General features: G+C 40.0%; 1 protein-coding gene across 1 annotated transcript; it reads right to left on the bottom strand.

Annotated features, from left to right (window-relative positions):
• Positions 1-1087: 1087 nt before the first annotated feature.
• HTR1B (5-hydroxytryptamine receptor 1B) lies at positions 1088-5467 on the bottom strand. The gene has a single exon (XM_021000210.2). The coding sequence runs from the start codon at positions 5355-5357 to the stop codon at positions 4197-4199; it is 1161 nt and encodes a 386-aa protein (XP_020855869.1). The 5' UTR covers positions 5358-5467; the 3' UTR covers positions 1088-4196.
• Between the last annotated feature and the right edge of the window lie 21922 nt (positions 5468-27389).

The following is a 27389-nucleotide window of genomic DNA, read 5'->3' as shown; positions in this document are numbered from 1 at the left end:
AGTTGTACTAGAGAGAGCATCTAAGATTCTTTTCTGTGATGGGGAACAGATTGTGGAAAAAGCGAAGTACCTCAAGAGAGTATGGTGACCTGGGACCATTGGCAAGAAGGCAGAATGTGGGAATGAGGTTCATAGAAAGAAGGTTCTTGCAGAAAAAAACTTGGCTATCTTTTCATTTGACTTAAGTCCCAAGTGGCAGTTGGTTTGTTACTGAAAATGACGCTCAAGTTGCCTTTAGCTCATCAGGGCAAAAAATCTCATGACTAATTTAGAAGGCTCAAAATATCACCATACCTAGTTTAGCCTAGTCTTTCCCTTCCCATCTTATCCAGCCTCTAGTTTCACTCCCCAACTCAATGGATACATGACCAATTCCCCCCATTCTTCTTAAGTTAAAAGGGACAAAATGATATACATAAACTCCTATACTAAAGTAGGTCAGACTACCACTTCTTCGTGCCCCTTCTCCTGCTTGGCTCCTCCCACATCCTCACTCTCATTCTCCTTATTACAGACACATTACCCTTGTGAATTTTCCTCTCCACCTAGAGACTCCTACCTTTAATCCTGGAGAAGGCTATATTAGACAAGCTTTCAGATACAGCATGATCTTATTTTAGACAGTGTTAACTCATGGTAGCCAAGTCATAGTAGACTCTCAAAGTTGATAAAGTCCCCAAAATTTTAACAGTGGAATTAATTATATCATTTATTCTTACCTATACCAATATCAGCATCAGATACCATTCCTCTGATTTTATTAAATGGATAGAGTAATTAAATAGATATGCATATAGTTTTGCAACCATAGCACATCCTTTTATTGAGAATCCACTATCCAGTTTAGCTGGATTAATTTGTCAAGAAAATATTCACAAAAATGTCATATTCTTCTGGAATACAGAAGAAAGAAGATTGAATATTTATGTTAAGTACCTTCCTGATGACTGTGGCTACAAGTATCCACAGCTATTAAATCTCCTTTTCTGGTGTCTCAATAAACTCCAAAGTATAACACTGGAAAAGTCAAGTGAACTAGTCTTAAGGTTAATAATAGTCATTACCAAATACTTCCTTAGAACAACGTAAATTTTTATTTCATTTTTTCTTCTAAGTTCCATTTCCAATTATACATCTGTTGAAAGGAGGGATGCCAAAGGCAATGCAATCACAGCAACTCCACCAAATGCATATGTTCTGGGCTGCTGCTGCTGAAATGAGTTAGAGATCTCTTAACTGTCTTTTGTTTAAAGACAACCAAGATGAAATATAGCAAAGTCTGAGATTATTGTTTTATTATAAAGTCTGTCCAAGTCAACAGCCATTCTTTTGTGGTCATTGTGGCTGTTTTGGGAAAAAAATCAAATTTAAAATCTCTGAAAATACAAGACAGTATAGGCATTTTGGATGCTTACATATAAATATATTCATGTAGATGGGTGTGCAATTTAATACAAATGTGGACAATATTTCTTACAACATCCAACAAATATGTTTCATTTTACTTTGGCGGAAAGGTCACAAAGTTTTCATGTTTCTCTCCCCTTTCATATTTTTTAATGTGACTAGTTTATGGACTGAACTATCATACAAGCACATGACTGTCCTACAGGAAGCAGTAACTGAAAAGGAGTTTATACCCCTCTGATTTACACGGCAATACACTTTGCATAATCAAGTGCAATGTGGATTGATGAAGTGAGAATTCTTATTACTACAATTTTGGCATACACTCACTTATCCCACAATATTTAAATGACCAGTCGATTCAGTCAAATAATTAGCTTTTCATGGTGGTAAGCAACCAGCTCTGACTAAATTGACTATACATTCTAACAGTACTTAGATACAACCATGGTCACTGCCTGTGTGGGAGTCACCACCATATGTTTAAATATACAGTTTCTCTGTGGCTGCTAGAATTTGACTTAACTGTCACTTATGCCCAACAGAAGTACAACAGCATTTACAATGGCATATACAAATACAAATAGATTAATAACATCAACACAAATTATTGAGCCCTATGAACATCCCAAGTTTGATTTCTGCATGGGAGAAACCCCAGAGCAAATGTACTTGAGAAGCCTGCTAAGACTGATGGGTTGTTTTTTTTTAATGCCCTGAAGTTTAAAGTCCAGCCCCAAAGACAAGGTGTCAACAACACCAGTTAGTTTCCCTTTGTATTGAGAATACATACGACAATCTGAATAGTGTAATGTTAAGAGCTATTATCTCAGTGAAAAACTGCAAAGTAGGAAGGTAGGGAGTGTATTTTGATAATTCAGTTCAAAAATCTCCTTTGCCTGAGTTTCCAGCAGTTAAGAGAGGCTTTTTTTAAAATAAAATGGTGACTTGCAGAAAGTAGCTCAAAAGAATATAGATCTTACCTAAGTGATGGGTGGGGTAGGGTTTTTGGTTTTTTTCTACGTAGATGGATTCTCTTATAGGTCTTTTATTTACTGAGATTATGGATTTTCCATCCTTCAATTTGTGGCCCTATCTAGAAGAAAAAAATGGATCTTTCAGAGCTAAGCTGAGACCACAACCAAAGTACTAAAGCAGAGTTTGTAAAGATTTAAAACTTTTGAATATTCCAATTGTTACAGCTTCGTGAGGTATCATAACCAGGACCAGAGTTTCAGAATACAAGTTTAAACCACTTCTCAATATAATTTGCTCTACACAGTAATGACTTTGTAGAGTGCCGTCTTTTCACCCTCCAAGAGCTACACGAAGGGCTCTGTCTAGGATGGTCTCGAATTAAAACAAAATTTATCTGTATCTTAGCTTTTTTTTTCTTTTGCTGTCCCCAGTGCTATCCTTTTCTAATAGTCTTTGTTTTTGCTACATTTAAAACATAAAAGATGAGGAAGCAAATATTCAACAGTAACACTGATGTTACGGCTCTTATTCCATGTCAAGTGTTTCTGTACCTGGCGGTTACTTAGTGACCCTTAGTGACTTCACAGGCTAGTTAACAAGGTAATCTCTGGTGAAATGAATGTTTGTGCAAATAACTATCTCATGCATTTTAAAAATTTTGTACAAGTCAAGGTTATACATTTCCCCTCCCTTTTCCCCTCGCCCCATTCCTTAACCAATAGGAGCTGTTGCTATTTCATCTCTCTTCTGCAAGTCGGTTCCACTGAATTGGACTAGAGATTAAAGACAAAGACAGCTGTCTAGTTAAACAGGGTGAAGGAGGGATTTATCTAACACTAGAGGATTGCATTCATAAGTAAGATAGCAGCAGTTTGGTCTGAGTCACCCATCATACTCTCCATTTACCCGGAATTTAAATATGTAAAGTGACAGGTACATGAATTAGGAATAAAACTAAAGCAGTTTGCAAACTTTGGCACGAGCACACATAATACTTAGTTTGCTTTGTTAGCTGTGGCTTGACAATAGCTAAACAGGAATGCAAAATTACATATCTGCAGAAAACAAACACCCAAGGAGTTCTGTTCTCCTAGTCAAGTCTGCCCATCGCCCAGCTAGTTTCAAGTATAAAGAAAACAATAGGGATTGTTCAGAGCAGAATTCCGCAACGCAGTTAACTCTTCAGGCTTTCTTCTCCATCAGAGACAAAATTAAGGTCCAGGAAACTAAATCCATACGCTCCTCTGACTGTGTTTAAATACTTAAAAGAGAGAGAGTTGCGAGAAGTAAACACTTGCCAGTTTCATTGGATTGGAGTAGGAGAGAGGAGTGAGATCAAGTTTTTCCCCCCACTAGCACAGGAGGATAAACTTCTATTATAAGCACTGCCTGCAGGGAGGAGATAGGAGCTCGGCAGGTTTCCAGGTACCCGAAACTATAGACTGACAGTGACTCCATACAATGGTCTTTCATGGGTAAGTATCTCCCATTTAAATGCTTATTAAAAAAAAAAAGTTACAGCCCAATAGGCGCTGGAAAGCAGCAGTGTCAATAGCAAAGGCAGGAAGTTTGGGGAGCTGGGAGTGTGGGGAGCTGATAGATTCTTCTTGCTCTACCCTTTCTACGCACGGTTCTCCTTCCAGAGCCCCCTCTGGACTCTACTGGTTTCTCAGCACCGCTTTCTCTGGCCCAGGAGAGCCTCTTTCTGAGACAGCACCAGCATAACAAGAGTCCACCTTACCTGTGGAATCAGACACAAGACAAGCACGTTCCCCAGAGGCGCCTTGGTGAACGCTCTGCCACTTCAAGATTCAGCTCGTGCGCCTGAACCGTATCAGTTTATGAAAAGCTTGTTTGAAGTCGTCATTGGACATGGTATAGATGATGGGGTTGATGAGGGAGTTGAGATATCCTAGCCAAGTAAAGAAGTCAAAGATGGCCAGGTGGAACCAGCAGGCGTCATCGCAGATAGGCAAAGCCAGGGAGATGATAAAGAAAGGCAGCCAACAGACGATAAAGGCTCCTAAAATTATCCCAAGCGTTTTGGTGGCTTTTCGCTCCCTAGCGGCCATGAGCTTCTTCTTTTCCAGGAAAGTGTCAGAGACTTTCACCTTTACTTGGTTCACAAACACTGGGGACCCCGATTCACTGGATCCCTCGGGCGCTCGAGAGTTAATGGAAGTGGCAGAGGAAGAGGATCCCGGGGAGTCAGTGATCAGTTGGGCCCGGGTCAGGCGTTTGCCCGTCCTGTTGGGCGTCTGTTTCAAAATCCGAGAACGAGCTTCCACATAGATGCGACCATAGAGGGCAATAAGCAGCAGTGTGGGGAAGTAGAAGGCGCCCACAGTGGAGTAGACGGTGTAAAGGATATGGTCTGTGTTCACCAAGCAGTCTGCTACCTCCTCAGCCTTAGCCTGGCGCCAGAAGAGTGGGGGCATGGAGATGGACACGGAGAAGACCCACACCATGGCAATCATCCCCGCGGCTCGCTTGGGAGTCCTTTTAGCCGAATACTCCACCGCGTCTGTAATGGCCCAGTAGCGGTCCAGAGCGATGGCACAGAGATGCAGGATGGAAGCTGTGCAACAGGTAATGTCCGAGGACAGCCAAAAATCGCAGACAATCTGGCCAAGCGTCCACCTACCGGTGACCGTGTACATGGTGCTGATGGGCATCACCAGGATAGACACAAGCAAGTCAGTAACTGCTAGGGAGGCGATCAGGTAGTTGGCAGGAGTGTGCAGCTTCCTAGTCCGAGAGACCGTGGCGATCACAAAGGCATTGGAGAGCGTGGTGGCCAAGGTGATAAGTGCAAGTAATGTGGCCAGGACCACCTTCCAAGGGAGTGCAATAGAGTCCTGGTATGGCCCCGGAGAGCTACAGTTGGGATTCGGGAAGGTAGAATGATTAGTCTGCGGGGAGGTCAGGGAGCCAGAGGCCGGCTGGGAGCACTGAAGGCTAGGCTGTTCCATTGTGTCCCTCGCCCTGCTTCGAGAGCAGGTGGCGTACAGCTTCTGATCATGGACTGACTATATAGCCTGCTAGCCAGGAGGGTGGAGATTGATGTAGGGAGGTTGGGTCCGTGGGGAGGGATAAATGATCTCTCCCTGACAGCCAATCCTATCCAGGAGTTCCTCTGGCAGTGGGACAGCCCAGACACCCAGCTGCTGCGGGAGCGCTAAAGAGGTCACGGGTGCGGCAGGCAGCCCTGCCAAGTAGGGCGCGTCCCCAAATACACTGTCCCCATACCCTCGATCGCTGACCTCTCCTTACCTAACCCTTGAGAGGCAGTTGAGTACCTTCCTCTCTTTTGCCTCGCGTTCAACCCCAGGGACACACAGCGTCTCCAGCCCTCAGCTCTTCTAGCCAGCAGCCTTGGATCCCCCAGTCTTACTGATCCTTGGAGAAGGCGTACTTCTACTTCGCTCTGAAGCTCTCAGATCTTCCGAGCGCGCGCTCGGAGGCTGGTTAGTCTGCTTGTTTTCTTTTCTTCCTTTTTCCCCCCCAAGAAGTGTTCCTTTACCCAAATGCCCCAAGGACTCCCCACTCTGGTCACTGGAGTTTCAAGTCACAATGATGGAGAAAAGGAGGTGAGGATAGCATCCTCCAGCCCGTACCTTCTGTCCTCCTTGTTCTCGCATGCTAGCTCCAGAAATCGGAGAGAAGCCCCGAGGCGAAGGCGAAGCCTTTGGCTCCGGATGGGGGTATGCCCAAGAGGGAGGCTGCCTGAGTTGCTTCTCCCTGCCTTGCCCCGGTATCTCTCCACTGCCTTCTCGATTTCTCTTCACGCTCCCGCGACGGGAGCCACTTGCCCCGCAGAGAAACTGCAGCTGGTGGAAGGAGAAGGGGGCCGGGCCAGGGGCCAAGGCTCCTGCTCAGCGGTTGACTCCGCCCTGCGGGCACTGCTCCGTGCCATCCCACCAGTCCTCTCACCGGGTCAGGAAGACCTGGGGCTGTAGTGTTCGTACTTGTGCTGGTGCAGGTGCCTGCAAGAGCAAGTGAAGAGAGATAGAGTATAGTGTGAGAACAGCAGCGCTGTCCACCCTCCTTATATAGAGTGCTGCGCTACCCAGCCCAAGCCCTAGCCTGGCAACTCGTGCGGCTGCCGCCCGCTGGAGTGCGGACTCAGGGTCCCCGCCCCCAGCACCCTCCCTTTTTTCTGCTCTCCCTCCCTCTCTTGTCTCCCCAGGAGGCTCCCGCAGGGTCCTAATGCCGAACAAAAAGCATTACCCACCCACTTCCACCTAGAGCCTATATCCTAACCCGGGATGCAACTGCAGAATTCCTGGTTTTAGTGCAGGCCCCCCTCCCCACCCCTTAATATTTTCTGGTCTCTTAGACTCACGCCCTCCTCACCGCAGGCTCCATACAGCTCGAATAAAGCGCTCCTGCTTTATTCCCCCTCTCCCTAGATCCTCCCTGCAGACTGTGCCTAGGTATTCAGAAACCTCTGTAGGATCAAAAGTCTAGCCCACCCCAAGATGCGGTGTACCTCCCAAACCCACAGCCCCACCCTAGATGGGAGGCAAACGATGGGAACAGGGATGGTGAAGAGGCAAGTGAAGAGAGAGTGGGGAGGGATGACCTGAGGATTAAACTCAATATATGAAATTTCCTAATTAAGTCAAGAAATTTAATTGGGTGTGAGGAGATGATTAAGCCATTCACAATTGTTTGTTCAATAAAGACTGCCCCCCCCATTGGATCTTACATAATAACGTGCACCTTTCATTCACAGACAAAGCCCCGTTTAACAATAAAGAAAAATTAGTCTTTATTGAACAGGAAGGTCAATCCTTTCTTGTAATTAAATAAACCCCTGTTTCTTTCTCAAGTTTCCTCACGTTTCTTTTAGGATATTTGAAAACAATGCACGGAGACTATAAGCATACTTTCTAACAGAGTCTAGAGTTAAGATAAAGGATACTTAACAGTGAATCAATTTGCATTAATAAGCATAGCGTCTGTCAACTTGCTGCTTCTTCGTCACCTTTTATCATCATCCACCTCATCAAAAAGCATTTATTAGGTACTTAGGCTGGGGTGAAGGTGGAGAAGTGGGGGAGTAAGATTTGGTATAAGTATAATTAGACTTAAAAACTTAAGACCTACTATTAAGGACACTGGCTTAGAATAAAGACATTAAACCGCCACCTAACGAATGGACAGGCTGCTTTTATCATTTGGAGATCAGGTCAAGGCTATATATACATATATACATATATGTGTGTATATATACATGTTATATAGATAGATACAGATTACATAAATAGATAAAAAGATGTCAGGAATGGGGTCACAAGATCACCACTCCCTCTACTCACTTTGAAACAAGACCTTTCTCCTCCCTCACACCCACCACTCAGTCTCTCACCCCACCACACTTAGCACCTAACTGGTAACTACTCACTATGCATGACTTGTTTCTACTGATTCCGGGGCAAAATCCAAAGACAGTACCTCTTCGAAAACATCAGCAGCTTTGCTCAGCTGCAGGCAAATTCTGAAGGGACAAAATTTGTTGGGAATCCCAGAGGTGGTGACTTTACCTTTATTAGTCTTGGGCTCCTGTGGAGGTTGAGAACCTTTCCTGGGTCAGCCCTCCTAAAGGGTGAGAGGGCACAAAAGAGGAGGGGCCATCAATATCTAGGGAATGAGGTGTTGTCTGAGTTCAACTGCCATTGTTTTATTCTGTCAAGGTGAAAGAGGAGAAGCAGCACAAGCTTTATCTATGTGGAAAGTGCCTTGGGTGACATCTATTTGTGCTACACTATCCAGAAAGCAATGGAGGGCTGTATATAATAATCTGGACAGTTGGTTCAGCCCTCCTCTTATGGATTGTGTTTGATATGCTGCAAGGTTCTTACCCCCACTTTCTCTCTTTTCTCTCTCTGTCTCTCTGTGTCTGTCTCTCTCATTATCTCTCTCCCCACCCCCCTCACAAGTAACACATTAGATTTTTCTCAGAGTTCACTAGAGAATCATATTTAATTGAAATACACACATCAATTCCATACTTTAACATTTTTAATATTAAAAAATGTATAAAATATAAATATACCATAGGTGTTTGTACATAGCCTCCTTGTTTATTTATAAATCTCTCTTGATATAGATATGTGTGTATGCCTACCATCTTTATTTTGTAAATCTAATATATGCCATCCTGTATACATATTTTTGCCCACCTGCATTTACTTTCATTGGAAATCTAGTTTGCCTACGTACATCCACAAACTAGCTGCTCCTCATTTACTATCACATCCGTTTCATTTGGCTATTTCTTTCCCTAAAGTTTGCAGGGAGCCAATGAGCCCCGAGCTCAACAAGTGGGTCCCAGGTGAGAGGGAGAGTGAATCTGGCAGAAGCCAGCGGGTAAAGGAGGAGGGCTAGCCTAGCAAAACTCCGCTTTAATGATCTGACCAAATCCCACCCATGGTTGACTACAGGGCAATAAACCCCGTAATATATGCTTGCTCTCTCAGATCACAGGTCGCCATGGTGTCAAGCATTCTGGAAGAAGCCACCCAGTCAAGGGAGGGTGGCGCCCTGTTAAGAGCCCAGCCCTGAGGTTGGAATTAGACGCTCAGATACCTTCTCTCTGGGCATGGGAAGGAAGCACCTACTGGACAAGATGGAAGAGGGGCGAAATGCGCTCCCTCTCTCCAAGGTCTCCCTAGTGGGGCCAGAGAACGAAATTCAAGAACTGGCTGGGACAGTAAAGGAGGGAGCACTAGAGACAGCAGAGCCCAAGCCCTGGTCCCAGGGTGCCCGCTATTCTGAGCCTTTTCCCTCAATTAAGCTCTTCTTTCCTTTTCTAAGTCATATTCAGATCTTGCTTTAGAGAATGTGTTTACGGAAGCTTCTCTGTTTTTACTAGTGAAGTGAAAGGAGTTTAGAAGAATCTGTAGGAGAAACCACGTGCATTTATATAGCTGGATAGCCCCCGTTTCAAAGCTAGAGGATTCCAGTCCCCTCTGGGGATTGAAATGGAGGAGAAAAGAGGAGAGAGGGGAAAACGCTCCATCACTCACTAGCTTTCTGACCGTAGAAATCCCCAAGGCACTAGTGACCACCTGACTTTTGCAAGCTGCTCAGCCTGTCTCGCGAGCTGTTCCTTCTGGCGAGTGCACATTCCACAAAATCATCAGCGTCTTTCAGTTGTGCTGTAAATAAACGGCTTAGAGTCTCGGTGACCAACCAACCCTGAAAGTTAGCAGTGACTAAAACCAAGAGACTTTAGAAGTAAAGGTCTATTGGTGCTGGTTGTCAGTCCTTTTCTAAATGCCTGTGACACTTACTGAAGGAATCTGATCCCATGAGCATATAAAGGGTAGGCAGAAAGAACTGCATAGTAGAAGATGCTGAATAGGGTTCTTTATGTACTTCTTACCCATCTATGGGTTTCTATCTCAATCAATGACATTCCAGGCTACAGAACTTGGAATTCCATTTCTGATAGATATAATGTATAATCTTGGTAGACTTTACTTCCTTGGTGGAGTGGGGCAGGTAGATCACAAAGGAGGTACTAGTAATTATTAACTTCAAATATACTGGGAAATGCTTTGTCTGTGATTTCATCCCCTTAGGAAATTCCATGTGAGGAACTTCATTTATCAAACGAAATCAGCAACTTTTCTGTAGCATTGGAGTAGCCTGTGGGCAGTGTAGGGTACTGAGAGTTTAGGTGACTTGCCCAGGGTTACACTGCCAGTATGTGTCAGAGGCAAGGCTTGAACACAGGGTTTTTGACTCTCAGGCCAGCTTTCTATCCACTATGCTACACTGCCTTTCTGTGGAAATATACACCCCATATATCACAGCAGCCCCTCCACTACTGCAAAAATTGGTTAGTGCTTATATTCATATTTCAAATATATTTTTGATTTATGTCCCTGGATTAAGAATCCCCTTTTTACTATTGAAAGGAAAGTTACACCAGGTAGATTGCTACAGAAATGAAGGTGTCTCCAAGAAAGATTTCATTGTCCTCACTAAATGGGATTGAAGCAGGGGGAAGAGAGTTTGGAAATAGAGAAAGGGAAAGGAAAAAGGAAGGTATAGGGGGAGAAGACAAAAGAAACTACAAGTCTGAGTTATAATTAACCAAAGGTGAAAAGTGGATTTAGAAAGGATGTTACTTCTTGGCCAAAAAATGGTAGAATTTGGGTTTGATGAGAACTGTGTGTGAATTGAAATGGAAGACCAGGACATCTACCAGCTGTAGAAGTAGACTGTTTCTGCTGCTCTTAGCAATTAGGGAGCTATCCAGGAAAAGTCCTGGGGAAAAAAAAAAGAAAAGAAAGAAAAGGCACATTTGACTGCTGACCTAAGACTTCAGTAATAGCAATCAGGATATTCTCTATATTTTATCTCCAGCAAAGGGTATCACATTAGTGACAATAGTTTAGTTCTGCCCTTACAAATGGAGACAGGTAACTTGTAGTTTGTTGCTTCTATTACTGTAATTAAGGTGCCTGTTCAAGATTATGCCCAGAATATTCACTAACTTTACCATAAAGCTAGGGGTAATAACAAATAACATCCAATTAGTTGTACACAGAAGTGTCTTAGACTACACAAATGGTCACACATTTCCCAAAGGTAATAGAAGGTGAAATTGTTGCTTATCGTTTGAAATGTTCATTACAACTGTGCTTGAAATTTTGAAGGCTTAAGTGATTCCAGGATTTCAATATGGGTTGATAAAGCAGAAATGTACTAAAATATAAAATGCAAACCTACATCAAATTATGATACTCAGAATTTACTTACAATGTTAATTAGCTCCAATGTTTCCATATGCATTTCTTCTATTAATAATTATTTACCAGGACCAGTTCTAAATAGTACCTTATTTATTCCATGTACGTGAATCAGATACTTCAAGGGATAATGACAATCATAATAGTATTTCATTCATGAAATTCTCAAACTTTTACAAAGCAGTGTTCTCTCAACAAAACTGTGTAGTGGGTAGGTAAAGTATTAATGTTCCCATTTTACAAATGAGGAAACTGAGTCGTAGAGAGGTTGTAACTTGGTCAAAGTCACAGAGTTACTAATTGCAAAGCTCTAGAGTTGCAATGGGGATGCCATGCTCAGCTGGGTTTGATCTTTGGCTGTATGTAATTTAGCCAGTTCTGAGCAATGCCACTGGAACTCAGAAATAATTTCCTTCCTGTTGGAAGATTACGTCTGTATTGATCAGAATGGGTCTTTGAAGAGGTTCAGGCAAAAATCACTCTTCAAGCTCTTAATCAGGTAATCAGCATTCCAAAAAAGGCAGTGAAGAGGTCACATTACTCTGAAACCCTGTGCACAGGTAACTAGCAAAGTATGACTAGAACAATTTACCCAGCATACCTTAGAATCTACTAAACCCATTCATCTCTCCACCTTACCCTTTCTCATCTTCTATACTGTTTCATGTCTGTTACTCCTTCAATCTCAATCTCTCTCTCTTTCTCTCTCTCTCTCTCTCTCTCTCTCTCTCTCTCTCTCTCTCTCCCTCTCTCTCCTTCCTTTCCTCCTTTCTTCCCTCCTTCATTTCTTTTCATTCCTTCCTCTCCCTCTTTTTCTTTCTTCCTTTCTTCCTTCCTTTTTTATTTCTTTCTTTTTTCTTCTTTTATATCTGCTAATAGGATTCTCACCTTCTCTATGACAATTTTCCTCCACTCTCTCTTTCTCCTTTTCTCTCCATTTCAGTTTTTCTTCTCTATCTCTACCTTTTCTCCCTCTCTTTTTTTCCTCTTCCTCTGATTCCAATTTCCTTCTCTACCCATGCCTTCTTAGCTGAGCACAAAATGTAATTAAAACTTATTTCAAAATATTTATTGAATTACAAGGATATATATAATTAATTTTAAATTATATGATTTGAACATTTTATACAGTTCTCATAAGATCAAAATAAAACTTTAAACCATAAATAACAATTTAAACCATAAATTGCTCTTTAAAAATTGTATGTAGCCCTTCATTGATTTTACTGAGTTGATGACACTCAGGAAGAAGAAAAAAAGAGTTGCTTACCAGAGTATAAACTGGAGAATTATTCCAGTACTCTTAAAGAAGCAGTTTAGAGCAGTACAAAGAAAATCTTGAAACACAAAAATACTTGTCATGTGTCAGGTTACTTAGCTTCCTTGAGCTCACTTTCCACAAGGAGCCTTTCCAGATTCCCCTTAATTCTAATGCCTTCCATGCAAGGTTATCTCTAATTATATGTCTGGGTACACATATACACACACATAAATGTGCATATATGTATGTATATATACATTTATGTATGTGTAAATATATACACACATAATGATTGCTCACAGCTGTTTGTATGCTGTCTTCCCCATTATACAGTGAGTTCTTCAAGAACAAGGACTGAGTTATTATCATGATGTTGTTGTGGTTGCTATGGTTATCATCTCTTTTCTTTGTATCACCAGCTCTTAGCACAGTGCCTGGTATACAGTTGGTGCTTAACAAATGTTTGTTGACCTGATTAAGCCTCAAGCCTCCATAAACTTTAAAGGGCTAAATAAATGTGAACAGTAATTGATGGAATCATAAGGTTAGAACTTGAAGGGAACATTAGAAGATATCATTCCAACCACTTTATTTTATAGATGAGGACATTGAGGCCCATAGAACAGTTTTCCCAAGGTCATATAGGTGGTAAGTGACAGAGTTAGGATTATAATTCAGGCTTCCTGACTATGAATCCAGAACTTTTCCTACCATGCCACATATTTGTGGTTCTACTCATTATTATATAACTATGTAGTACCATGTTACCCCCTCAAGAACTTTCTATTTGACAGCCTTAACTGTGCCAACCAGAAAGTAAGCAAAAAAGACATTAGAACAACCAAAATAGATGTTAACAAGTCTATACACAAAAGTTCAGAAAGCTCCTTAGATCTTCACTCACAGCCTATTTACTCTTCCTTTATATACAGTACTCATCACTTTGTGTATGTGACTTTCAAAACCTCATAAAGTGAGGAGCAGTGAATTCAAAGTGGGAAACTGGACTGTTACAGGCAGGCAAAGTAAAAGCATTGGGAGGTGATACTTGATAATCTGACAAAAAGATAAGAGACAAAAAAATCACATTCAGGAACTCAAAAGCACAGCAGTCTGGGACTATTTTGTTCAGGGGCAAATAAGTCTGCACATCATAGTAACTGATGTGCATATGATACTCTAGTAACATCAAGGAAAAGTTAAGTTACGTATAGACAAACCTCTTTAAAGAGTCAGGATAATGCATAAAGAGTGAAGATCTTAGAAAGATTTCTGTTTAAGCATTTAAAATAAGAAAAAGTGTTACTGCTCATATAGGTAAGAAATGAACTATATGAAAAAACAAAACCATTAATAAAAATTCATTCCTTGGGGACTCTAGAGAGTTTCAGCTTTACTACTCTCTAGGGGCTTAGAGATGTTAAACTGCCTCTGGAAAGATAATCAATCAATCAATAAGCAATCATCTAAGGACTTACTATGTTCCAGGCATGGTACTAAGCACTGGGAATATAAAGAAAGGCAAAAACTATATGCCTGCCTTCCAAGAGCTTACATTCTAATGTATGTATAAATATAAAGTTAACAAATACAAATCTGTACAAAACAGCTAAATACAAGGAATTTAGCTAAAGGCTATGGACCAGAACTTAAAGATACACCTTCAGGATTTGCTCCTAAGATGTAGGAATAGGAACTAATATTCTATGTATCCCACCTTTGACACTCTGTGTGACTATGGGCAAATCACTGAACTCTTATGAACTTCAGTTGGTTTGTGTGTGTGTGTGTGTGTGTGTGTGTGTGTGTTTTAAATAGAGCTAAATGACTTGCCCAGGGTCACACAGCTAGTAAGTGAGGCTGATTTGAACTCACAATAAGTTTTCCTAACTGCAGCCCCAGCTCTCTATCCACTGTCTAGCTGCCCCCCTTTTTTATGTGTAAAATGTGGTTAATGATAACTATTTTACTTTCCTCAGAGGATTATTGTGAGATTCAAATGAGATAATACTTTAAAGTCTTAAAACAGTATATAACTATTATTATTAGTGATAATACCTTTTCTTCATGTTTCTCAGACTCCTAGGAGAGTATAGGAGCCATCAGCCAATGGCAGTGATAAATACATTAGAAAAAAGGCATTTCACTTCAGAAGAGATCACAGACTAGAGGTCTTAGAGGAAATCTCCTTTCCTTATGCTAGGGAAACATATTTCTCAGAGAATCCATAAGAATCATACTCTGGAAAAAGGGAAAGGAGTCAGAAGCATTGGTATTTCGATTGTTTATAGAGTCTTTAAACATAATTAAAATGTAAAGCTATAAGCATGAGTATTCAGGATTACTGAGAGGCTGGATTTGGTAGGGAAAGGTGATAGGAGTTAGCATTATCTAAACAGGATTTCTTTCTGGTAATTAACTGATGCTACAGATGGCAAAACTACATTGCCTCTGGAAACTGCTTGCAAAATCCAAATAAGCACCAATCACTGGGCAAGGGCATGTTCATGACAATTTGGAGGTTATTTCTGCCTTTATCTGCTTTGCCATCGCAGATTGCAGATGGAGCCCTGCAATGAAATGTGAACAATGAAAGAGAATTCAAAATTTTATGTTTACATTGCCCCCTTGGCCCAGACTAAAAAATGCCAGAAGCTCATAAAATAATGATCAGCTGAAAATTTATCAGAAGGAAATGATGACCATAAAAATCTTTCCCTGTTTATTTTCTAAACTCATGTTTCCATGTTCAGCTAAGCAGATGATCATCAGGAGCAGAGTTGGGACCTGCAGAATTATGCATATTTAATTGCTCTAGATATTTAAATTAGTCTCTGGAAAAATATTTCCTTATATTTGCATGTGCCATTCAACGCTAATTGCACCCCCACTGTATAACTCAAACTCAATCAGAAAATGAAGCCATAGAACACAGTCACAATCGTTCGTTATATTCATTTATTACAGATCTTCCTCATGCTATCATGTTCTACACTTCCCATTAGTGATGGCAGACATCTGCTGCCTGGCCTTCTCAGCTGGTTAGAGATGATCATTTTTTAGTATTTGCTTTTTTTCCCCTTCTCAATCCAAAATTTTCCATTTTTAAGAATTTAGAACAGATGTGTCCCTTTTCTAAGATAAAAGATACACTATTCTCATTTTATTTATTTTACTGCCTTCTCTTGAGTGGAAGGAAATGTGATATTTAGAAGAAAGGTTAACCTACACTCATATTTTCTTCCATGCTTGAGATGCTTTTGACACCTTCTGTATAATAATGCATTTCCTTAATTGTTCCATTTGGGAACATTTAGGGATGGAAGTTCTATAGGATCACAAGGAACCTTAGAGAATATCTAATCCACTAAAATCTCCACACCTCACAAATACATATACATACTCATTTATTTTTACAGAAGAGAAACCTGAGGCCTGGAAAAGTTAAATGATTTGTCAAAGGTCACACATTTTTTTCCTTTTTTTTTTTTTTGGCAAGGCAATTGGGGTTAAGTGACTTGCCCAGGGTCACATGGCTAGTAAGTGTCAAAGTATCTGAGTTCAGATTTGAACTCAGGTCCTCCTGACTCCAGGGCCAGTGCTCTATCCCCTGTGTCACCTAGCTGCCCTTAAGGTCACACATCTTATTTTGGTACACACCTTAAAAAGATTTTCTTTCATATATTTTTAAAACACAAGTGGGCATTATACCCAGTCCCTCTTCTTCCTCTCTCTCCCGTTTTCTTGCCTTCTCCCTTGCTTATCTCTTCTCAGTTTCCTTTGTTGGATCTTTACCTGGGTCACACACAAAAACTGTACCACAGGACTCTACCCTGGACCTCCTCTCTTTTCCCTCTATATCAAGGGTGGGGAACCTCTGGCCTCAAGGCCACCTGTGGCCCTCTAGGTCCTCAAGTGTGGCCCTTTGACTGAATCCAAACTTCATAGAAAAATCCCCTTAATAAAAGAATTTGTTCTGTAAAACTTGGACTCAGTCAAAAGGTCACCTGTGGCTTTGAGGCCACAGGTTCCCTACCCCTGCTCTATACTATTTCATTTCATGATCTCATGAGCTTGCTTGGATTCAATTATCTCTACACTAGTAATTCTCACTTCTCATCTCTAACATCTTTACTGATCTCCAGTCTTAAGTCTCCAACTGTCTACGAAACATATCAAACTGGATGTCCTATACACATATTAAACTCAACATGTCCATAAATGAAATCATTATCTTTCCTTCTAAATCCTCTCCACCTTCCGTAGTTACCTTTCACTAATAGAAGGTGCCACCATCCTCCCATTCACCCAGGCTCACAACCCAGGTATCATCTTTGATTCCTCACTCGCTCTTACCCCCTCATATCCAATTTGTTGCCAAAAGCCTATCAATTTTACCATCATAAAATTTCTCAAATGCATAATCCTCTCCTCTGATACTGCCACTACGCTAATGTAGGCCCTTGTTACCTCATGCCTGGACTATTTCAATAGCCCGCTCAGTAAACTCAAGTGTCTCCCTATCACCTTCAGGATCAAATATAAATCCTCTGTTTGGCATAAAAAGACTTTAATAACCTACTCCCTACCTTTCCAGTCTCTTTACGCCTTACACCCCAACCTGAAATTCAATGACACTGGCCTCCTTGCAATTATTTGAACAAGACATTATATCTTCCACATTCTGGGCATTTTCACTGGCTCTCCACTATGCATGGAATGCCCTCCATCCTCATCTTTGCTTCCTGGATTGCCTGGATCCCTTTGAGTTTCATCCAAAATCCCACCTTCTATAGGTAGTCTTTCCTATTCTTTCTTAATTCAAGTGCCTTCCATTTGTTTTTATTTCTTTTATTTATTTGTTTGTTTTTTATTTTTAGGCAACTGGGGTTAAGTGACTTGCTCAGGGTCACACATCTAGTAAGTATCAAGTGTTTGGTCTCAGGCTGAATTTGAACTGAGGTCCTCCTAACTTCAGGGCCAGTAATCTATCCACTGAGCCACCTAGCTGCCCCCATTTGTTATTATTTCTAATTGGTTCTTTGTATAGCTTGCTTACACATAGTTATTTGCATGTCCTCTCCCAGGCCCCCACAATAAATTATGAGCTCCTAACAGTAAGGACTGTCTTTTACTTTTCTTTTTATCCTCAGCACTTAGTACAGTTTCTCACATATAGTAGGTGCTTAATAAATGTTTATTGAGTGACTTGCTAACTATTTTGCATGCTGCATATTGAGAGGGGAAGAAGAGGGGTTTCCAGAGTGGGAAGTCACATTGCTACAAATCATTTTCGATATGTACTTCTACTATCACACATTGTAACTTTTGACCTCTTTCTGGTATGTTTTAACAAATCAACTAAGATGACATCATTAATTTTTAATCAGAAATATTTATTAAGCAAAAAAGCAAAGCAATAATAACTAAAACATAATATTTCACCCATAAATCTGTGACACAATTTCTCACCAATATACATAATATCTACAGAGGAGAGTGGGCACAAATTTAAGAAACCACAGCAGAGAGCCACATGAGTAGGGCAACTAATCTCTAGACTGAGGGCCTCAATGTACTTGATGTCTCCCTTAGTGACAGCAGGAACTACAATTCACAATTGGGGGAAATTACTCCTCTTCTTAGCCTCTCTGCACTCCTACTAGGCAAGGACACTTCTCTGTTGCCTGTGGAGCCTGGGTCATTTTTCTTATGATTTGCTAAGCCAGTGTTAAGCTCTTTCAGGAAAAACAAACAAACAACAACAACAACAACAAACACAAAGCTTATTCCTGGGATCTACAAAGCCTCTTTGGGCCTGTAACCTTGACTGGACTCCAAAGGGTTTTCACCTCTCAGTGACAATGAGAGCTCTGAAGTCTGTTACCAGATGAAAGCAGAGGTCTCTTCTGAGCTTTAAGCTTTCAGCCCAGTTAAGCTCTATTCTACTTCAAGGTCATTTTTTCCATGAGCCCTAAGTTCATCTTGGCTCTCAGAAGCAAGGGGTCAGCCTTCATCCAGTCAGTTCTTCCAAACAAGCAGGTAGCACTGCAGGCTCTGAGGTCTGTTCCTAGCCTGAACTGGAGGTTTCTCCAATCCTCAACACTGAAGATTCTTCTCATACTCAGCTCTGAGGTTTATTCTGATCTGTTTGAGCTCTGGTTTTGACCAATCCTCATACACCAAATTTCCTTCTCTTGTGTGAAATGATTCACCTCTTTGTTATAGTGAGAAAGCAAAATATTCATAACTATCTGCAAAGTTACAAATAGTTAAAATGGAGCAACTAGGAGACACAGTGGACAGAGCATGGAGTCAGGAAGACTTATTTTCCTGAGTTCAAATCTGGCCTCAGACACTTATTAGCTGGGTGACCAGAGACAAGTTACTTAACCCCATTTGCCTCAGTTTCCTCATCTGTAAAATGAGCCAGAGAAGGAGATGGCAAACTACTCAGTATCTTTGCCAAGAAAACCCCAAATGAGATCATGAAGAGTCAGATATGACTGAATAATGACTGAATAACAATTAGGTAATATACAATTGCCTTATAGTCACCAAATTGTTCTATATATAAGGAATTGTCAGCATTTTACCTTGAAATCTTCATATCAGTCACATGTAAATTCAATGCTGAGAAACAGGACACTTTGGCCATATTTACTTTTTTCTGAATGCTGCTTTCTCAGTAGTTCTCTCACACCTGTCCTCGTGTTTGTCCATTTAAATGAATAAAATTGCCTAAATCATAAAGGGGCTCCACCTTACATTTACAAATATTTGTCTTTGATTTACAGTTTTTAAAAAATTAACTGAATTTGTCTTTCTCTTCAGTGCACAATTTATTAAACTCAAACTTCCTGAAAGAATATACTGTGCTCACCCTTACACCATACTGTGTACACTCCTCTTAGACAAATGTTCTTGTCTAAATGATTATTTCTGTTGGTGATGACCTTTCACTTTGTTGCTGAATTATATGCCCTATTCTGAATGTAGAAGGAAGGAAGAAAAGAAGAAAGGAAAGAGAGAAGGAAGGAAGGAACAAAGAGAGGGAGGAAGGGAGAGATGAAGGGAAGGAGGAATAAAAAAAAGGAAAGAAAGAATTGAGGAATGGAGGGAGGAAAGAAGGAAGGAGGGAAGCATACATATCTACCATGACTTGGCTTACTTCTGTCCGTGACAAAGAGTGCTTTCTTTTATTCTATTTCCCCCCACCTAGTGAGGAATAATCCATTCTCAAGGTTCAGAAGTTTTTGCTCTTTGCCCTCTCCCACTCTGAATCACCATTGCAAGTGTGCTAATCTCTTTTTGCAATTATATTTTAGCAGCCTCACAATGAAATCAGATTCAAACTACTACAAACACACAGTGCCCACTGATGTATATTTGCTTATGTTAACATTTCTAGGGCAGAGCATACCAAATAATGAGTGTTATCACCTTCTGGCCCAGGTTCCTATTGTACCAATAGAACTCCTGATGTACATGAGCTCCAGATGGTTTTAATATTTTCTGTCCAAAGGTCCAGGTACATTTCCAAAAGCATAGGGCAGAGATTCAAGGCTATATTGTACTACTTAAAGAACTATTCCATCCTCTACAGCATCAAAATATTACCCTGCTATTTAGCAGCTATAATAATTATGACATCAAAAATATCTTTTATTTTCATTTTATTTCTAAAAGTTAACAGACCACTTTATATATTTCTTCTACACTTTAATGGATATGATATATTACACATATCTTTATATTCACATATCTGTAACATATTTGCGTATATTTATACATCTGTGTATATATATGTGTGTGTATATATGTGTGTGTGTGTGTGTGTATATGTATGTATACACACACACATGTATGTGTGTATAATTTTGGCATCCATAAAGACAGATGAGAATTTCTTTATTTTTCCTTTTTAATATATTGAGAAACAGGCACAGATTGATTAACATCTTGTCTATAGGAGAGAAGCATTTCATTTCTAAATTGTATCCTTTCCATGTTGCTAGTCTACAGGGAGTTATAGAGAATGTTAAAGTTAACTGCAGGAAATAAACTTTACTGATAAACAGATTTAGGTATGTTGATCTGAACTAATATGACTCAGCATACTCATCAGTCAATGTATTTCCTTAGGAAATCTCCCTTCAAACATTTTGAAAAAAAGATTTTGCATGGCAGAAATAGTTCTCACATTAATATTTTGATATTACCTATTAATTTCTTCCCCATATGTTTATTTGTCCTCAGTTTGACACTGCCCTAAGTGCCTAGAAATTAGTTTACATTTAAGTCAGGACTAACATCCAGCCATCTTGATTCTAAGTTACATACCGTGTCCATTAAACAGACATTTTCATTATGTATGCCATAGCATAATACATGTTACAAAGAGACCTCAGATGTATGGACCAAAACAATTTTGGATAAAGGTTCACTCTCAAAAAATTAAACCACCTTAGCAGAATTCCCTGCCATCCAGTTAAGTGGAGTGAAGGATATAGCGCTGGTTTTCTTTGGCAAGTTTCCCATTCACTAGCCCTGATATAGGAGGGTAGGTTATCTCTTTATTTCACTTACCTGCAATAGCATTTCCTTTCCCTAGAATGGATAATTGAAAGTTAATAGATTTGTAAAAATGTGCCATAGAGGTAACTAACACAGTTAATTCCCCTCCCCCTCCCCTCAATGATAGCAATGGAAAACACTATGTCCTTTGTTGGCATATTGAAAGTTCTGATGTGACATGTCCGAGCCCAAGGTTTGACAGACCACAATGACATGAAAGCTGATTTTCCTCAGCAAATGGGCTGGTGGCCACTGATTCATTCATCTGCCTTCTGACTGTGAATGTAACAAGACACAGTGAATAAAGTGACATTTTTTATTCAGAACACTTGAGTTCAATTCCCATATCTGCTATTAATGAACTGTGTGACTTTGGGCAAGTCACTTACCATCTTTGAGTTTCAATTTTCTCTTCTTGAAATGATAGAAGTTGGCTAGGTGTTTTCCAAGATTCCTTCCAGCTCTGGGTCTATGATCCATGGCAGCTACAATGCAGCTACAAAGATAAACTAGGTGCATTAGTTTCTTCCCTTTCTTAACGACTGAGTTGGCAGCTCAACTTTATACACTCAACTCATTACTGCATTTCCGGGCACAAGTACTCATTCAGATCAACAATACTGTTCACCCCTCTCTATACCAACCAGCCCACATAAATGAAAGGGCTCAAAACCTTGGCACAGAATTTTAAAAGGCTTGCTAACTCTGGCCTGGATATATGTTTAGTCTTTACTTTTCACATTGATAGCAGTAGCAGCAAACATCATTATTAAACTGAGTGGAAGGATTTTATGTGGAAAAGGTCAGTGAACTTGAATTCAAAAGACTTGCATACTAGTTCTGGTTCCATCATTTAGTGACTTTATCACCTTGGAGAAGTCATTTCACTTGTTTTAGGCCTTAGTTTTCTCATGCATAAAATAAAGGATTTGGATAACAATTCCTGAGTCCCTTTGAGAACCTAAGTTCTATGTATTTGGCTGTAGTAGGCCCCAAACTAATTGAAATACATTAAGTGTTATGGTCTGGGTAGTCCTATGTATCTCCCAGGGATCTGACAATGTAGTCCCCTCTTAGTATTGGCCAGGTACATGGAAATGTTGAGGTAGCCATCTATCAAATTCATAACTCCAACTCTCCACTGCTATATCTCTTTCTACCAGACCAAACCAGACATCAGATGAATTCCATTGCATTTCAATCTTTTCTCCTTGCTACTTTCTGCCTTCCAGGTAAGAGGAGAAACTCCATTCTATCCTGTGCTGGTCTGCTTGTTTGACCTCTTCCTGCCTATGGGGAAAGGGGAGAAAAGCCATTCTATTCGATGCCCTCGACTAATTCCCTCACCTGAGCTACCTAATGATCTATGAAGACTAAATCCTGATACCAAACCACTAGGGATGTTGATGGGCAGCTAGGTGGATAGAGTCGATACAGTGGATAGAGCCAATACAGTGGATAGAGCACTGGATTTGGAATCAGTAAGACTCATCTTTATGAGTTCAAATCCAACCTCAAACACTTACTAGCTGTGTGATGTCAGTAACCTCTTCTCCTTCAATGGTCACTCAATCCAGATCTTTCATCCAATCAGAATTCTGTCTGCCATTATCTACTGAGCTCCAGGGCACTCCCTTTTTCTCCTCAATGAGTCCAGCACCTGGTTCACAGCCTTACTTCTCTCATGCCTGCTTTCAAAGCAGGAGTAGTCAACATACATATCAATATTCCCTCAAACATCCTAACCTTCCTGCTCCTTAACTTCCTCATTCTCCATTTCTCCATTTCCCTGTCTACCTACTTCAGCTATACTCAGAGATATCAATACCCTTGATCTTTTACTCACAAATATGTGACTCCTGAGTTCCTGAACTCTGAACTTCCCTTATCTGATCATAGTCAGTTGTCATTCTACCTCTTTCTCTGCCTTACAAGACCAACCCACACTTTCTTTGTAGTTGTTTTTCCTAACCAGTACCTCCAGTCTGTCAATGTTTAAGTTTGTTTCCAGGCTATCATGACTGTATTGGATTTATTCAACTTTCTTCCCCATTTTGAACCTTTGGTGAACCAGGTAAGCTCTATGTTAAACTCTTCTCTTGATTCCTTGATCCTTATCCTATTGCCTACCTGGCCCTGCTAAGCCTCAGCCTTGGATCACTCCCAACCTATGCAATCTTTGTTTTTATTCACATACTGCTAAACAGTTGGAGAAAATCAGGAAATTATTCTAAGTCCACTAAAAATTTGTTACATAATCTTGACTGTTCTCTCACACAACAAAGCAATCCTTTGAACCTTCCTACTTGACTTACTATCCCAGTAACCCCAGTGACTTTTTCCAAACTTTTTAATTCTTCCTCAAGTTTCTAAGAACTCCCTGTCCCCCTCTCCCTCCCTCTTAACTGAAAACCTTACCTCATATTTTCTTGAAAAAATTGAGACCATTTTCTGAAAGCTCCCTCTTCTCCCCATCTCATGTCATTGAAACATTTGCCACTATCTCTTATTTCACCTCTGTCTCACATGAAAAGGTAGCCCTTCTCCCTACCAAGACCAATGACTCTACATGCACAAGTCATCCCATTCCACCATCCCGTCTTCTCCAGCAGATTGTCCCTCTATCATTCCCACTCTCTCACTTGATTCAATCTCTCTTTGTCTACTAGCAGCTTCCCTGCTGCCTACAAACATATCCATGTCCCTTCCTCCCATCTTAAAAAAAAAAAAACCCTTTGATGTGATCATTCCTGCTAATTATAACACTGTATCTCTCCTCCTCTTTTGCTGCTTAACTTCTAAAAGTCTTAAGGCCATCTCAAATGGACGCTTCTACTTTCTGTCCTCTGGTTCCCTTAAATTTCTACATTCTAATTTCCTATCATCATCTCAATCAAAACCACTTTCTTCAAAGTTAAGAGTGATCTCTAAATTAGCAAATCCAATGCCTTTTTCTCAGTTCTGTTCCTTCTAGTCTTTTCTGCAACTTCTAACACTCTAAGTCACATGTTTGTTTTGTTTTGTTTTGTTTTGTTTTGTTTTGTTTTCCCTGACATGATCTTCTCTTTAGGTTTTTCTAACACTAATCTATATTCATTCTGCTAACTGTCAGACCAATTTTGAATCTCCTTTGATAGATCTTCATAGAGTTCATGCCCAGTTCTGGTAGCTCTGTCCTAGGCACCTTCTCTTCTCCATCTCTACTATTTTGTATAGTGAAGTCATCAGTTCCCATGGATTTAATTATCATTTTTAAGTTGTTGACTTTGAAATGTACTTATCTAGCCCTAACCTCTCTGCTGACCTCCAGTTTCACTTCTCTAACTTCCTTTTAGACTTCTTAAAGTGGATGTCCTATCAATATTTTAAATTCAACACATCCCAAATTCAACTTATCTCTTCCTCCAAACCCTCCCCACTTCTAAACTTCCCTCTTATTGTTGAGGAAACTACCATCCTTCTAGACTCACATCCTAAATGTCATAATTGATCCCTCACTTTCTCACACATACCCCATATCCAACCTTTTGACAAGTCTTGTTGACTTTTCCTTCATAACAACTCTGATATATGTCCCCTTCTCTCCTCTTACATTGATGCAACTTCATTCAGGCCTTCAATCCTACATACCTGGACTATTGTAATAGCCTGCTGGTTGGTCTCCTTTTGACAAATCTTTCTCAATTCCAGTCCATTTTCCACTCACCTGTCAAATTAATATTCCTAAAGCTCATTGTGTGACCATTGTCCATGGCCTCCCTTTCTCCTTCATTTAACAAATTCCAATAAGTCCCCATGACCTCCACAAAGAAATCTAAAGTCCTGTGTGTGATATTTAAGGTCCTCCATAACCTGTCCTCCCCATACCTTTCTAGTCTTCTTCCAACTTATTCCTCTCCACATACTTGCCTATCCAATGACACTAGATTCCTTACTGTTCCTTGCAGAAGACATTCCATCAGTAGACTCATGCTTTCTCATTGACTGCCCCACACACACTGCAGCCCATGCCTGGAATTCTGTCCCTTCCTATCTCTTCCTCTCACCTTCCCCAACATTCTTCACTCAAGTCCCAGATAAGGCTTAATTTCTATTTAAAAAAAAAAAGCCTGTTCTGATGTCCCTTAATGCTAATGCTTTCCCTCTGTTGATTTATCTCCTATTTATCCTATATATCAATCCTTTGCACAAAGCTATTGACATGTTGTCTCCCATATTAGACTGTGAGCTCTTCGATAGCACTTTGAGAGGATTGTCTTCTGCCTTCTTTTGTATATCCATAACTTAGCACAGCACTTGGAACATAGGAAGCACTTAATAAATGCTAGTTAAATGACCAAATTCATTGCAGAGGTGTTTAATGAAATAAAGATAATCACAAGGAATTAAATACAGTAATAAAGGCTTTCTGGACCTATTTCCAAATACCACTACCCTCAGTATTCCCAGGAACAGTGATTGACTTCTAAGTAACCCAATGCAGCAGAAGATGAACACATCAGTTCACTCATAAAAATGTGCTAGGGGAACTTTCTGTCAGCTTTAAGAGTGCCTGTTCCTGTTGCCTTCTCTCAGTACTGAGCAGCAGTCTAAGGTAGGCTGACCTCAGTTCTGGAATCACTTCTGTTATTTATTTTAGTTCTGATACAGTTTAAAAACAGCTGTCATTGTCCCTTTTCTTTCTTGTCTTTCCATAACAGTCTGCTTCTTGAGACCTCCTACCCATTTTTAACAGTATATGTTGTAAGCACATCTACCCAGTTGGAGTTTGGATGGAATAAGGTAACTAAATGGTGCTATCATGCTGTGGAGGCCACCCTCGGGCTGCTGAGATGTGTAGTCCAGAGACAGTGTTCTCCAAAGAGTGAGGCTACAAGAATTGTGGAAATATGATATTTTGAAGAGGCACCCCTCCTTATACCTAGTTCTCTATTATCTTAACATATAATACTGCCCAATATTTGAAGCATATATGAGAGGAGTTAACGAATTATGAAAATGATTATTTTTTGTCTGAAAGAAAAGCCATCATAGGTAAAACATAGATGGAAACTAACATACCTTTTCTATACACCTGGTTTAGATGACTATAAAAGTAAGGCCCAAACTTTCCACTTACTTCATTTTATGTTAACAGTGCCATCAAAATTCGAGAGTACTCATTGTAGCTCTCTCAAAGGAGCAAAAAGATCTTGGGAACTGCTAGTCTACCTATGTATAGATTTGAAATATTTTTAAATGTCTTTTTAAGCCATAAAAAGTTATATAGTAATATAGTTTGTCCCTTAAGACTATTTTGCCTATTCATTAACCCAGGCCTAAAATATTTATTATATTTTCTTTTAGTCATGTTAGAAGTTTAATTTCTTTAGTGGATTTCAAATTTGTGTGTATTTATGCTTCTGTGAAGCCTTTTAGTACAAGCAAAGGGGTGCTATGCAAATTATAATTATCAGTTTTTACAAGTATGTTTGGCTTTAGAAATGCTAAAGGAAATTGGTTTTTGTAATCGTAACACAGGACCTATTTATAATAATGCATGGCTTCCAGAATGTATTTCACACATGATTAGAATCGTTTAAAACCAGAAATTTAACCCATATTTTCAGGGTGGCTGAAAATTTTGAAAAAAATATTAATAATTACAACTCTTAGTAAGGATCAGGGTGATATTTGTATTATCTGGAAATGAATCATCCACTTATACCAAACTCCTAATTTGCTGAATATTTTAAAGTACACTAATATGTATGTGTGAAGTGCATAGCTTCATTGAAAATTATATGCAGTATCTCAGACACAAACTACTGCAATTTGTTCTTCTAGTCTTTCCACCTCAAAGTATTCATGAGCATTTTGACCATGATTTTATGTTTTACATATTCAGATGCAAGAATATAGGTGATAATACCCATATATAGAATTGAAAATGCCACTAACATCTCTTCTACTTTCACAAAGAGAATATCAGTTGTCTCCCACTATGTAATTAAATAAACAGTGCATAAAGCTGGCATATCACTTGGATATAGCTCGGAATAGCTTGAATAGCTGGGAAATGAACTAAACTAAACTAAATGAAACTAAAGCTTGAGAATGAACTAGGCTGAAAGATTAATAGGAGGAAGAGGGTTAGCTGCATTTCATTTGAGGAATTGCACAGTGCCTTTAATGACCTTAAACTTCTGTCTGAAGGGGGGGGGAAGCATCTTTCCCGCAACAATATGATTCCCCTAACATTATGTGTCCATGAATCATAGAATATCTCAGTCGCTACAAAAACAAAATGGCAGGCCACTCAAGGGTCCTATGGTAAGTGGGAATAGGCTGCAACATATTATCAATGAAATATTACACAGATATGGGTCATAAATATATAATCAAAGAGATAGATGAGC

Source organism: Phascolarctos cinereus, unplaced genomic scaffold (genome assembly GCF_003287225.1).
Source record: "Phascolarctos cinereus isolate Bilbo 61053 unplaced genomic scaffold, phaCin_HiC Scaffold_5;HRSCAF=322, whole genome shotgun sequence".
Classification (NCBI taxonomy): domain Eukaryota; kingdom Metazoa; phylum Chordata; class Mammalia; order Diprotodontia; family Phascolarctidae; genus Phascolarctos; species Phascolarctos cinereus.
The sequence above is the reverse complement of the archived record's forward strand: the minus strand, read 5'-3'. Positions and strand labels throughout refer to the sequence as shown.

Excerpts from the sequence above, each read along its gene's own strand:
- HTR1B (XM_021000210.2), bottom strand. The coding sequence starts at position 5,357 with ATGGAACAGCCTAGCCTTCAGTGCTCCCAGCCGGCCTCTGGCTCCCTG.